This window comes from Ruditapes philippinarum, unplaced genomic scaffold, assembly GCF_026571515.1.
Source record: "Ruditapes philippinarum isolate M1 unplaced genomic scaffold, ASM2657151v2 ctg545_1_1_1_1, whole genome shotgun sequence".
Taxonomy (NCBI): Eukaryota; Metazoa; Mollusca; class Bivalvia; order Venerida; family Veneridae; genus Ruditapes; species Ruditapes philippinarum.
Genome location: NW_026854153.1, coordinates 122,678 through 136,072, shown reverse-complemented (window position 1 = coordinate 136,072; position 13,395 = coordinate 122,678). Strand labels below are relative to the sequence as shown.

The window sequence follows — 13,395 nt, the reverse complement described above, 5'->3', positions numbered from 1 at the left end:
ATACACCAAACAGTCAAAAGTGGAAAGTTGCGACTTAGTCCACCTCATCATAAGCAGGCTCAACAATTTTTAAAATTCCTATGACCTCTAAGCATACTACTTCAAAGCATAAGCAAGATACATCGCCAACAAAACTAATTTGATATTCGTATTTGACCTTTGACCACTTGTGACCTTGACCTTGCACTTCATTTTGCACGTGAAAACTCAACATACAGAACGTTTGTGCTAAGTTATATTAAAATTAATGTATATAAAGTTATACTGGCAAATGAATATTTAAATTTGTTATTTGACCTTTGATCCCAAAGTGTGTCTTTGACCTTTGCCTAAATTTTTTCAAGTGACACTCCGCCTCACCATGGAGAAATATTTGTCCTTAGTAATATGAATATCCTTGCATGCATGTAGAGGTTACGGTTCGGACACGGTTTGCGCTGACCATAAATGTGACCTTGACATTTGAGTGGCGGACCTGGGTTGTGTGCCACATTCTTAGTCCAGTGGGAATAACTCTGTCAAAAATTCCTTGATAGTACTCAAAACAGAACTTGACCTAGATATTCTCATGATGAATCTGTATACCAAATTTTATTTCAGTATGTGCAACCTCTACAAAGAAAACGAACGGAAACTGTTGATGGACAGACCGACATTCAAAAGGCAGCATAGCAATATGTCCTCCCTTTTTTAAAGGAGGGGTGGATTAAAAAGTGAAATTACATAAATACAACCTTAAAGAGGAAGGTCATTTATGACTCAAGTAACTGAAGGTCATATTTTGATAACTAAGACATTGTGCTGAAGGTAGTTGTGTTAAAGTATTCATAAATAGCATTCTTATAGCCAATAAAGGAAATTTAAACTTAACCTTTAAGGAAAAGGTCATTTATGAGTCAAGATCAAGTTCAATCTTGGCTTGATGATTAAGTATAAAGACAAATCGTTAAAAATATGATATATCTACTGCAAGAGTGCTTCTTGCATTTTAATAGAAGGTTGTGTATGTAAGAAGTATGGTTGTTCATTTCAATAAGAGCACTGGTGTATGCCTCAATTCTGTTTACATACAATATTTATGTGCATTAATTAAAAGAGAGATTTTATGCTGCAACTTATGGAAACAAAATAATTTTACTGTTTAATAATTCATGAAAAAAACTAGAAATGTGTCAATATGACACTGGTGCCCCCACACTTCACTGTTTTGTCGTATGACTCTAGGTCTCATATCTTTTGTGCTACACGTACAACAAATTGAATACTAAAAATCTTTTTACTAAGTAAAGGGCAAGAACTTTACAAAATCTGAATAAATCCACAAACAAACCCCAAGATGCATAAGTACACATACTGACCAACATTTTGTAACGTTTAATGACCCTAGGTCAAATACTTTTGAGCTATGTGCGACAAAAGTTTAAATTTGCAAGGCAAAAACTCAAACATACAAATACTGAATAAATACTTTTTGAGCTATATGAGACACAAAAGGAGAACGGACGGATGAAAGGACAAGGATTAATCAAAATGCCCCCCCCCCCTCATAGTTGGGGCACAAAAATAATAAGATACAGCATTACACACCCTAAAGTTTCCGGAGGGCAACAACAACAGCAACGGCAGAGAATGGAAACCACCGAAATCTAGTTAAAAAGTGGCATTTCTCCAAATATGTCTTTCAGAATAATATTTACAATTTTACAATTTACAATAATTCCATAAACAAGTATTCCAAGACTTTCAGACTAACAAGTCAAATACTTTTTGAGCTATGCATGAACAAGTTGAAAATTGCAAATTTCTTTCTAAGTCCAGAGCAATGATTCTAACAAAACTGAACTAGAAATGTGTCCATAGGACATGGGTGCCCCCACCGCGCCACTGTTCTGTCAATCTTATGACTCTAGGTCAAATATTTTTTGAAAACCAAAAAATCTTTTACTAAGTAAAAGGCAAGAACTTTACAAATACTGAATAAATCCACAAGCAAACCCCAAGGTGCATGAGTACACATGCTGACCAACATTCTTGTAAACTTTCAGGCCTACAAGTGAAATATTTTTTGAGCTATGCATGAACAAGTTGAAAATTGCAAATTTATACTACTGTAAGTCAAGGGCAATAAATAGCTCTAGCAAAACTGAAAAAATCCACATGCAAAGTCTCAGGTGCATAGCTTCACAGTGATGTGAATCATTACTCCAGTATTTTAGTGATGTTGATCATTATTCCTGTAAAGTTGGTTGATTCTAACTCAAGCACTCAAGGAACAAATAACAACATAATTAAACAGTTTTTACTAAGTCAAGGGAAATGACTCTACAAATACTGGATAAATCCACAAGCGAAACCCAAGGTGCAAAACTTAATATGCTGAGCAACTTTCCCGTAAGGTTTAATGACTCTATGTCAAATCCTTTTTGAGTTACATGCGACACAAGTTGAAAATTGCAAAAAAATTCTAAGTCAAGGACAATAACTCTAAAAATACTATATAAATCCAGACGAAAATACCCAGGTGCACAACTACACATGCTGATCAACATTCCTGTAAAGTTTTATGACTCTATGTCAAATCCTTTTTGAGTTAAATGCGACACAAGTTAAAAATTGCAAAACTTTACTAAGTCAAGGGCAATAACTCTAAAAATACTAAAAATATCCAGACGACAATACCCAGGTGCACAACTACACATGCTGATCAACATTACTGTAAGGTTTCATGACTCTGACAAATCCTTTTTTGAGTTACATGCGACACAAGTTGAAAATTGCTAAATTTTTCTAAGTCAAGGGCAATAACTCTAAAAATACTATACAGATCCACACAAAAATACCCAGGTGCACAACAACACAAGCTGATCAACAGTCCTGTAAAGTTTCATGACTCTAGGTCAAATACTTTTTGAGTTACATGCGACACAATTTGAAAACGGCAATTTTACTAAGTCATGGGCAATAACTCAAAAAATACTAAAAATATCCAGACGAAAATACCCAGGTGCACAACTACACATGCTGATTAACATACTTGTAAAGTCTCTTGACTCTATGTCAAATCCTTTATGAGTTACATGCGACACAAGTTGAAATTTGCAAAATTTTACTAAATCAATGGCAATAACTCTAAAAATACTAAAAATATCCAGACGAAAATACCCAGGTGCACATGTACACATGCTGATCAACATTCCTGTAAGGTTTCATGACTCTATGTCAAATCCTTTTTTGAGTTACATGCGACACAAGTTAAAAATTGCAAAATTTACTAAGTCAAGGGCAATAACTCTAAAAATACTATACAGATCCACACAAAAATACCCAGGTGCACAACTACACATGCTGATCAACATTCCTGTAAAGTTTCATGACTCTAGGTCAAATACTTTTTGAGTTACATGCGACACAAGTTGAAAATTGCAAAATTTACTAAGTCAAGGGCAATAACTCTAAAAATATTATACAGATCCACACAAAAATACCCAGGTGCACAACTACACATGCTGATCAACAGTCCTGTAAAGTTTCATGACTCTAGGTAAAATACTTTTTGAGTTACATGCGACACAAGTTGAAAATTGCAAAATTTACTAAGTCAAGAGCAATAACTCTAAAAATACTATACAGATCCACACAAAAATATCCAGGTGCACAACTACACATGCTGATCAACATTCCTGTAAAGTTTCATGACTCTAGGTCAAATACTTTTTAAGTTACGTGCGACACAAAAGTGACGGAGGGACGGACGGACAAGGGTAAATCTAAATGCCCGCCACTAAAGTGGGGGCACAAAAATCAAATGCAAAATCCCCAGACTTTTTGAGCTTTGTATGAACAAGTTGAAAATTTAAAATCTTCTACTAAAAAAAGGGAAAAAACTTTACAAATACTGAATAAATCCACAAACAAACCCCATAAAAATACATGCTGACCAAACTTCTTGTACATTTTAAGGCTTTCAGGTCAATACTTTTTGAGCTATGCATGAACAAGTTGAAAATTGTAAGTTTTTACTCAGTAGAGGACAATAACTCTAACAAAACTGAAAGTACACATGCAAAAAAAAACCCAGGTACACAGCTTCACAGTGATGTCGATCATTATTCCTGTAAAGTTGGTTGATTTTAATTAGAATAAAATTGGTTTATTCTTACTGGAGCACTCAATGAACACATAACGCAACATAATGGCACAGTTCTTACTAAGTCAAGGGCAATAACTCTAGATATACTTGATAAATCCACAACTGAAACCCCAGGTGGAGCACAATGACACATGCTTACCAACATTCCTGTTCAGTTTCATTATTCTAGGCTAAATACGTTTTGAGCTACACACAACACAAATTGAAAATTGAAAATTTTTAATAAGTCAAGGGCAATAACTCTAACAAAACAGAACAAATCCACAAGCAAATCTCCAGGTGCACAACTTCACATGCTGATCCGCATTCTTGTACAGTTTCATGACTCTATGTCAAATTCTTTTTGAGTTATGTCAGACAAAAGTTAAAAATTGCAAACTTTTACTAAAGCAAGGGTAATTACTGTCACAAAATAGAACACAAGACAGAATAAATTCACAAGCGAAACCCCAGGAGCACAATTTCACATGCTGATCAACATTAATGTAAAGTTTAATGACCCTAGGTCAAATACTTTTGAGCTATGTGCGACAAAAGTTTAAATTTGCAAGGCTAAAACTCAAACATACAAATACTGAATATATACTTTTTGAGCTATATGAGACACAAAAGGAGAACGGACGGATGGACGGACAAGGGTTAATCAAAATTCCCCCATCATAGTTGGGGCACAAAAATAATAAGATACAGCATTATACACTCTAAAGTTTCCTGATGGCAACAACAACAGCAACGACAAAGAGAATGGAAACCACCGAATTCTAGTTAAAAAGTGGCATTTCTCAAAATATTTCTTTTGGAAAATTTACAATTTTACAATTTACAACTAGAACTATCACTAAATGTCATTAATACCCCCACAAGACTGCTTCGGAAATGAGGATGTTACTAGTAACAGAATACCTTGTAAAAGAATTGAAATATAGAGTTGTGGTTTTGGGCAACTAAAGATAGTTGTGGTTCTTGTATGTTGCATTTCCTTTCAATGTGGTTGGCCATTGATGAAGTTTTATAGAATAACTCTGTTATAAGTCCAGAAACACAAAGAAAAGGAACAAAAGACAATAACTCTATACATACTGAAGATGGAGTTATAGTTCTTGTGCACTGCACTTCCTCTTATTGTGTTTGACCATTGTATGAAGTTGTTTTGAATTCCAACCAGTACGTTTTAAGTTATGCTCGGGACAAGAAAAGTATCAAAGGGCAATGACTCTGTAATTAGTCAAGATGGATTTATGGTTCTTGTGCACTGCACTTCCTCTCAATGTGCTTGACCATTGTATGAAGTTATAATGAATTCCAACCATTAGTCTTCAAGTTATGCTCCGGACAAAAAAAGCAATGATAAGTGAAAAAGGGCAATTACTCTGTAATTAGTCAAGATGGAGTTATGGTTCTTGTGCACTGCACTTCCCCTTGTTGTGCTTGACCATTGTATGAAGTGCTTTGAATTCCAACCAGTAGTTTTCAAGTCATGCTCTGGACAAGGAAAAGTAACAAAGGGCAGTAACTCTGTAATAAGTCAAGATGGAGTTATGGTTCTTTTGCACTGCACTTCCTCTTATTGTGCTTGACCATTGTATGAAGTTATAATGAATTCCAACAATTAGTCTTCAAGTTATGGTCCAGACAAAAGAAAGCAATGGAAAAGAAACAAAGGGCAATAACTCTGTAATTACTTTAGATAGAGTTATGGTTCTTCTGCAATGCACTTCCCCTAATTGTGTTTGATAATTGTATGAAATTGTTTTGAATTTCCAACCAGTAGTTTTCAAGTTATGTTCCGGACAAGGAAAAGTAACAAAGGGCAATAACTCTGTAATTAGTCAATATAGAGTTATGGTTCTTTTGCACTGCACTTCCTCTCAATGTGTTTGACCATTGTATGTAGTTATATTGAATTCCAACTATTAGTCTTCAAGTTATGTTCCGGACAAAAGAAAGCAATGGAAAAGTAACAAAGGGCAATAACTCTGTAATTACTTTACATAGAGTTATGGTTCTTGTGCACTGCACTTCCCCTTATTGTGTTTGACAATTGTATGAAGTTGTTTGGAATTCAAACCAGTAGTTTTCAAGTTATGCCCCGGACAAGGAAAAGTAACAAAGGGCAATAATTCTGTAATTAGTCAAGATAGAGTTATGGTTCTTGTGCACTGCACTTCCTCCCATTGTATGTAGTTATATTGAATTCCAACCATTAGTCTTCAAGTTATGCTCCGGACAAGGAAAATGCAACGGACGTCTGGACCGACCGACCGACCAACCGACCGACCACCGGGTGACTCCTATATACCCCCCCCCCCCCCCAAAAAAAAAAAAACATCGTTTTTGGGGGTATAATCATTCCATAAACAAGTATTCCAAGTTTCTTAGTTTTTGAATAATTCTACTTGATAGGTAATTTTTACAAAAGTTAAAGAGGGACATAAGTCCTAAAACATTGCTTGCAGATCTTACTGCTTCATACTATCATGGTTATCAAATCCTCAAAAATTCGTTTAAAATTGTTTTACAACAACAACAACTACGACAACAACGCTGCAACGGTCATACCAGTTTGATATTTTTAAAAAAAAAAAGCTAAAAGCAGAAATACATTGATTTATATTTTTGACTGCACATAACACATATACTATTATTGTGTCATTAACCCAAGGTCTTTGAAGCATAGACAAAATATTATATACAGGTACTATGAAAGCTGTTAGTTCACAGGTTATTGGGGTAGAAACAGTTTCCATGCTCAAAGTCATTGTAAAATTTTGACTTTTGTTTATCCAAGCAAAAAAACAACATTTTCTCTATTCATTAAGGGCAATCATCTTATTTAGTCAGAAATCTTGGGTCATAAAGTTCTAAAGTAATTGTATCAGTGACCTATGAAAATCAAATGATTGTTCATCAAATTGGGACAATCCGCCTATGAAATTTGAAGCTGTGGGTCTAATGGTTCTCTTGTTGTTGAGTGAATCTTTTTTAAAGTCTATGTTCCATAATACCTTTATCGTTGACAAATCAAGGCAATAACACAAATTGTCTGTTACTGAGTGTTCAATATTACTCTAATCTTTGAGTATCTGAATCCAAATAAATAGAGGTCTTCTCCTCAACAAAAAAAAAACAAGCTATGTGCCAAATGATTCTTTTGAAGGTTCAGCGTCACTACATACATGAAAAAAATCTTCCTCCCAAATATGGTTGAACATCATATGACAGTTAAAGGCTATAGATGATTTTTTTTCTTCTGGTTGTGTTAAAATGTTTTCCCCTTGACATTTACCTTCCAGCATTAAAATACGAGAAGTAAATTTATGAAATTTATATATCCTGCCAAATAATACATTTTACTTAGTATTTTTTAGGTCGGAATATCAAACAAACAACAGCATAGAGATAGGGACTAGACAATATACGTCCACACTAAACTTTGAATAATCAAAAATAATCTTTCAATTAGGGGAGAGACCCATTCATGAACATCACCAAAATGTTTAATCTTAATTATCCTTAAATACTAAATAACCCCAAGGCGGGAGCATGTTTACCCTATTTGCATGGTTCATAAAAATCTAATAGAGGTCTACTAAGCAATGTTACATGATAAATATGTAAGCTCTAAACACTGAAGTTGCCACAAAAGGTCTGATGTGTTTTCTAATACATCTATTATTATTGCGTGTGATGTCAGGGGTCGTGGTTAATACGAGTATAACTTTTGAAGAAGACTAACTTGTAACAAGAAATGTGTCCACAGGATACAGGTGCACGCAGACATTTTACTGTCTACTGACATGCTGTAGGACAATATGACAGAATGACAGAAAAGGAAATTCTACATGATTCCAACTACTCCTTAACATTCATTTTTCCAATGTTGACATACTGCTTTTTCCCAACCATAGATGCACAGCTAATCATGCTCACCAATAGTCCCTAAAAACTTTCATGACTTAAGGTCAAATTCTTTTTGACACTGAATAATATTTAGACGTCGAAGGTCTTAATGGCCTTAATTTTAGAGTGACACAGCTTAAACTTCTTAGTTTAGTCTGTACTAGACATAAAATTTGGAAAAAAGGTTCAATAGGTAACAATTAACTAGAACTATCGCTGAATGCGATTCATACCCCAACCAATGTCCTTGACAGAAGACGACTTGGAAAGGTGGTTAAGAGAATAACTTTATCGGCACAAATACATATACATAAAGAGAAATTATCTCTGGTGAAAAAATACTAATTGTACAGGTATTAGTATAAATATATATTGGTAAATCATGTTCGAAACAGTTACAAATAACCTTTCATTTTCCCAATGTACTAGACATTTTCTAAGTCAATTTTTGACCTTTAAGTGTGGCCTTGAACTTAAGCTGGCACAATGGTAAGATGGGTTCTGCACATTACCCAGTTGGGGTGAACATTTGAGTAAAGTTTGAAGAAAATCCTTCCATTAGTATAGAATTTATAGAGCGGACATGACATATTGTCTAGTATTGATTGTATGTAAACTTAAAGACTTAAAAAGGGCCATAACTTTGTCAAAATGCAATACAGAGTTATGAAACTTGACCTGCATATCTTATTTGTGACACCTCATATATCTTCTAAGTTTCAAGCAAATATCTGTGCTAGTTTCAGAAATATTCAAGTACATGTTAAAATTTAAGAACATTTTCTGAGTCAATTTTTGACCTTCAAGTGTGACCTTAGCCTTTGGCCAGCACAAAGGTAATATGTATTCTGCACATAACCTTGTTGAGGTGAACATTTGAGTAAAGTTTGAAGAAAATATTCAATTAGTATAGGATTTATAATGCGGACACAACATATTGTCTTATATTTGATTAATGTAAATTTGAAGACTTAAAAAGGGGCATAACTTTGTTAAAAAGCAATTCAGAGTTATGAAACTTGACCTGCATATCTTAATTGTGACATTTCATATATACTTTAAGTTTCAAGCAAATACCTTTTCTAGTTTCAGAAGTATTCAAATACATGTTAAAATTTAAGAACATTTTCTAAGTCAATTTTTGACCTTCAAGTGTGACCTTGACCTTAAGCCGGCAAAAGGGTAACATAGGTTCTGCACATATCCTTGTTGAGGTGAACATTTGAGCCAAGATTGAAGAAAATCTTTCAATAAGTGTAAGACTAACAGAGCGGACACGACATACTGTCTAATATTTCATTGTTTGATATTTGACCTTCAATTGTGACCTTGACCTTGAGCTGACACATAAGCAACATGGATTCTGCTCATCCCCCTGTTAAGGTGAACATTTGAGCCAAGTTTGAAGAAAATCTTTCAATAAGTGTAGGAGTTACAGAGCGGACACGACATACTGTCTAATATTCATTGTTTGATATCTGACCTTCAAGTGTGACCTTGAGCTGACACATTGGCAACATGGGTTCTGCTCATCCCCTTGTTAAGGTGAACATTTGAGCCAAGTTTGAAGAAAATCTTTCAATAAGTGTAGGAGTTACAGAGCGGACACGACATACTGTCTAATATTTCATTGTTTGATATTTGACCTTCAAGTGTGACCCTGACCTTGAGCTGACACATGGGCAACATGGGATCTGCACATCTCCTTGTTAAGGTGAACATTTGATCCAAGTTTGAAGAAAATCCTTCAATTGGTATAGAATTTATAGAGCGGACACGAAAATGGAGACGGACCGACCGACCGACCGACGGACGGACGCGGCAAAGCGAATCCGTTATAGCCCCCACCCCTCCCCCACATTTTGTGGTTGGGGTATAATTATATTGTCAAAGTAAAGCATTGATTTTTACAATTGGTAGGATAACATAACTCATGCTTTGACAACTAACTTAGATATCCCTTAATGCATGACACAGACAAGAATTTCTTAGTTAACTTTAACCTCTAAGTATAACCTTGACCTTGAAGGAAGGGGTCTTGGTCTTGCTCATGACACACCATCTCATCATGCTATACATTTGTTTGTAATTGTTTCAAAATCCCTTGATGAACGTAATTATGGGATGGGCATCTGACATTTGACCTCTAAGTATGACCTGAGACTGCATGAGACATATTCTCATCATGCTAAACCTTTCCGCCAAATTGTTTTAACATCCACAGAATTATGGGCTTATCAAGATTTTATTCCTTCTAACCTTTGACCTCTAAGTGCGACCTTGATTTAGGAGTTTGTGGTCTAGGTCCTGCGCATAACAAACTGACTCATCATGGGTAACATTTGTGTCAATTTTTTTTAAACAAGAGCTGTCGGAAGGACAGCACGCTCGACTATTCTAAGTGCTTGATAGTAAAAGAGCCTTGATAATGTTAAATTTTTTAAGATCACAAAAGGTCTAATTTTTTTTTAATAAATTCATGTTATAGGCCTTAGAGAGAGTCTAATTATACAGTATTGGCTTGACTATTCGGAAGGTAATGTCACAAGGTTGTTTTATTGAGTATAATAATACTAATTACCTATGAATACAAAAATTTGACAGAAAAGGTACAAAGGGATTCTAATTAAGATGTTTTATCAAGTAAATCACTGCTTTATTATTATGAATGCATAAAATTGTCCCAAAAAAGCACAAACCCTTCAGTAGTAATTGAGATAACAGCTTACAAGCAAAAACTTTACCATGAATTTCTAAGTTGAAAAAGGGAGAAAAATCAGCCTAAATGCAAGATAGAATTATGGATCTTTGTCAGTGACCTACAATTATGACCCTAAATGCATATGTGAAGTTTTAAATAAATATCTTTAATAGTTATTGAGATATGTAAAACTTGCATGTTAACATTAACCAAGAGACTAAGTAGAAAAGGGGATATGAATCAGCCTTAATGCAAGATAGAGTTATGAAACTTGGTCAGTGACATACAATTATGACCCTCCAATTATGACCCTAAGTGCATGTGTAAAGTTTCAAGTAAATATCTTTGAAGACCTTTAACCTTTAACCAAAATTTCTAAGTTTCAAAGGGGCAAATAATTCTTCAAATTTTGCAGGCAGAGTTATGCAATTTTGCAAACTGATGTACATTGTTACTATAAAAAAGTATTTTAAATTTCAATTGAATATCTCAAGCAATAATTGAGATATTTGACTTTACAAAAGAACTTTAACCAAAATTTCTAAGTTCCAAAGGGGCATAATTCTGTCAATATTGTAGGCAGAGTTATCCAACTTGTCAATCTGATGTACCTTGTTACTATAAATAAGTATATTGTAAGTTTCAATTGAATATCTCAAGCAATAGTTGAGATATTTGACTTTACAAAAAACTTTAACCAAAATTTCTAAGTTAAAAAGGGGCATAATTCTGTCAATATTGTAGACAGAGTTATCTCACTTGTCAATCTGATGTACCTTGTTACTATAAATAAGTATCGTAAGTTTCAATTCAATATCTCAAGTAATTATTGAGATATTTGACTTTACAAAAAACTTTAACCAAAATTTCTAAGTTAAAAAGGGGCATAATTCTGTCAATATTGTAGGCAGAGTTATCCAACTTGTCAATCTGATGTACCTTGTTACTATAAATAAGTATTGTAAGTTTCAATTGAATATCTCAAGTAATTATTGAGATATTTGACTTTACAAAAAACTTTAACCAACGCAGACGCCGACGCGGACGCCGACGCCGACGCCGGGGCGACTACAATAGCTCTCATATTCTTCGAATAGTCGAGCTAAAAACACTTGATGCATGACAAGATATGGGCTGGACAAGATATTCCACTGACTGGCCTTTGATCTCCAAGTGTGACCTTGACCTTGGAGCTAGCATTCTAGTTCTTGACATGAAACACCGTCTATTTATACTACACATTAATGCTTAATAATTTCTAATTCCCTTGATGCATGACAGAGGTATGTGCCAGACAAGGACTTTTAACACATGCATGCATCGACGGACAGAAATAACACAATATGCCCCCATGCCATTATCATGACGAGTACATAACACAAGCAATCCGCCCGCACTTTATGGATTTTCCCTCAATACGACAAATTGTCGCACAAATGGTTTCAAGCTGATCTAAACAAATGTGAAATTTAAAATGTTAAATTATAATTACATTTGATGCCAAATTCCTCATGCTCCTGTCCTTGTTTGTCTTGATTTTCTTGATGGCCAGCGGAATATTGAACACATTGTTACCTGAAACACATTATTCCTTACTTATATCAATTGGGCTCTAGATGAGCATACTTTAAAAAGAAAAAGAGCGATTCTTAATCACATGAGTTGCCTAATGATAGTCCATTCAGCAAGTGTACTGAAGGGTGGTTGGACAGTTTGTTCTTATTATGTTGCGGCTACTTTGTTAGCATGTTGCAGCTACTGTATTGCAAGAGAAAAACATAAACATTCAAAACGCTTTGTTATACAAGGGTCATAACTCAGCCAAAAATCATTCAACCGTATTAGCCATTAAATATGCGTTATTACTTGAGGTGCTAATCAATCTTGTAAAGTTTCTTTCAAATTCCTAAGACATAATAGAAATAATTCGGACACAAGTTTAACATAAATATATTAAAGAGCCATATCTTTGACAAAAATCATTATTTCAGTGTTCCAACAAAGAAGAGAAATCAAAATTCCTGACTTTTCCATGACCAAAACCATTTTTTCCTGACCAATAACAGCATCAAGTTTGCACAATCTTAGAGCATTAAATGCATTTTTTTACATTTCGACCTCCTTATCTCCATATTAGCCAACCTCTTTTCTCCAATTTTTTATTTTAAATTATTTCCGATATTGTCATAAGCTACTTGTATTGTTTACTTTCATCAAGTATGATTACATTTATCCAGAATGTAAAGTATTTGATAAGATATGGCATGATCAAAGATTTGTCATTCTCTTAAAAATAAAAAGCAGTGTAATCAATGAAGAATTGACTAAAACAGGCATACATTTAACTAAAATATATGTTAGTAAAAAATTGAAAACTGTTGTTGAAAAAGAAACAATTAGACAGGTAATGGAGTGGCTACATAAAAAGCAAAATGCAGTAAAAGCTAATAATACTAATATACAGCAGAGAATATACATAACTAGCTATGGCAGTTCGTATCTCAAAGTTATGGTTAAATTCATGCGTACAAAAGCACAACAGGGCACTGAATATAATTGGTATTTAATAATAATTTACTGTCTAAATGTTTTCATTAGTTTCTCAATATATTTACAGGATTCTTTTATAACTTTTCTTTGACCT

General features: G+C 34.2%; 1 protein-coding gene across 1 annotated transcript in view; it reads right to left on the bottom strand.

The window, feature by feature from the left end:
* LOC132739148 (uncharacterized) overlaps positions 1-13,395 on the bottom strand; it is a 66,454-nt gene that overhangs the window by 33,835 nt on the left and 19,224 nt on the right. The window contains exon 3 of the mRNA XM_060726803.1: positions 12,244-12,326. Coding sequence (XP_060582786.1) covers positions 12,244-12,326 — 83 coding nt within the window. The remainder of the gene's footprint in view (positions 1-12,243; positions 12,327-13,395) is intronic.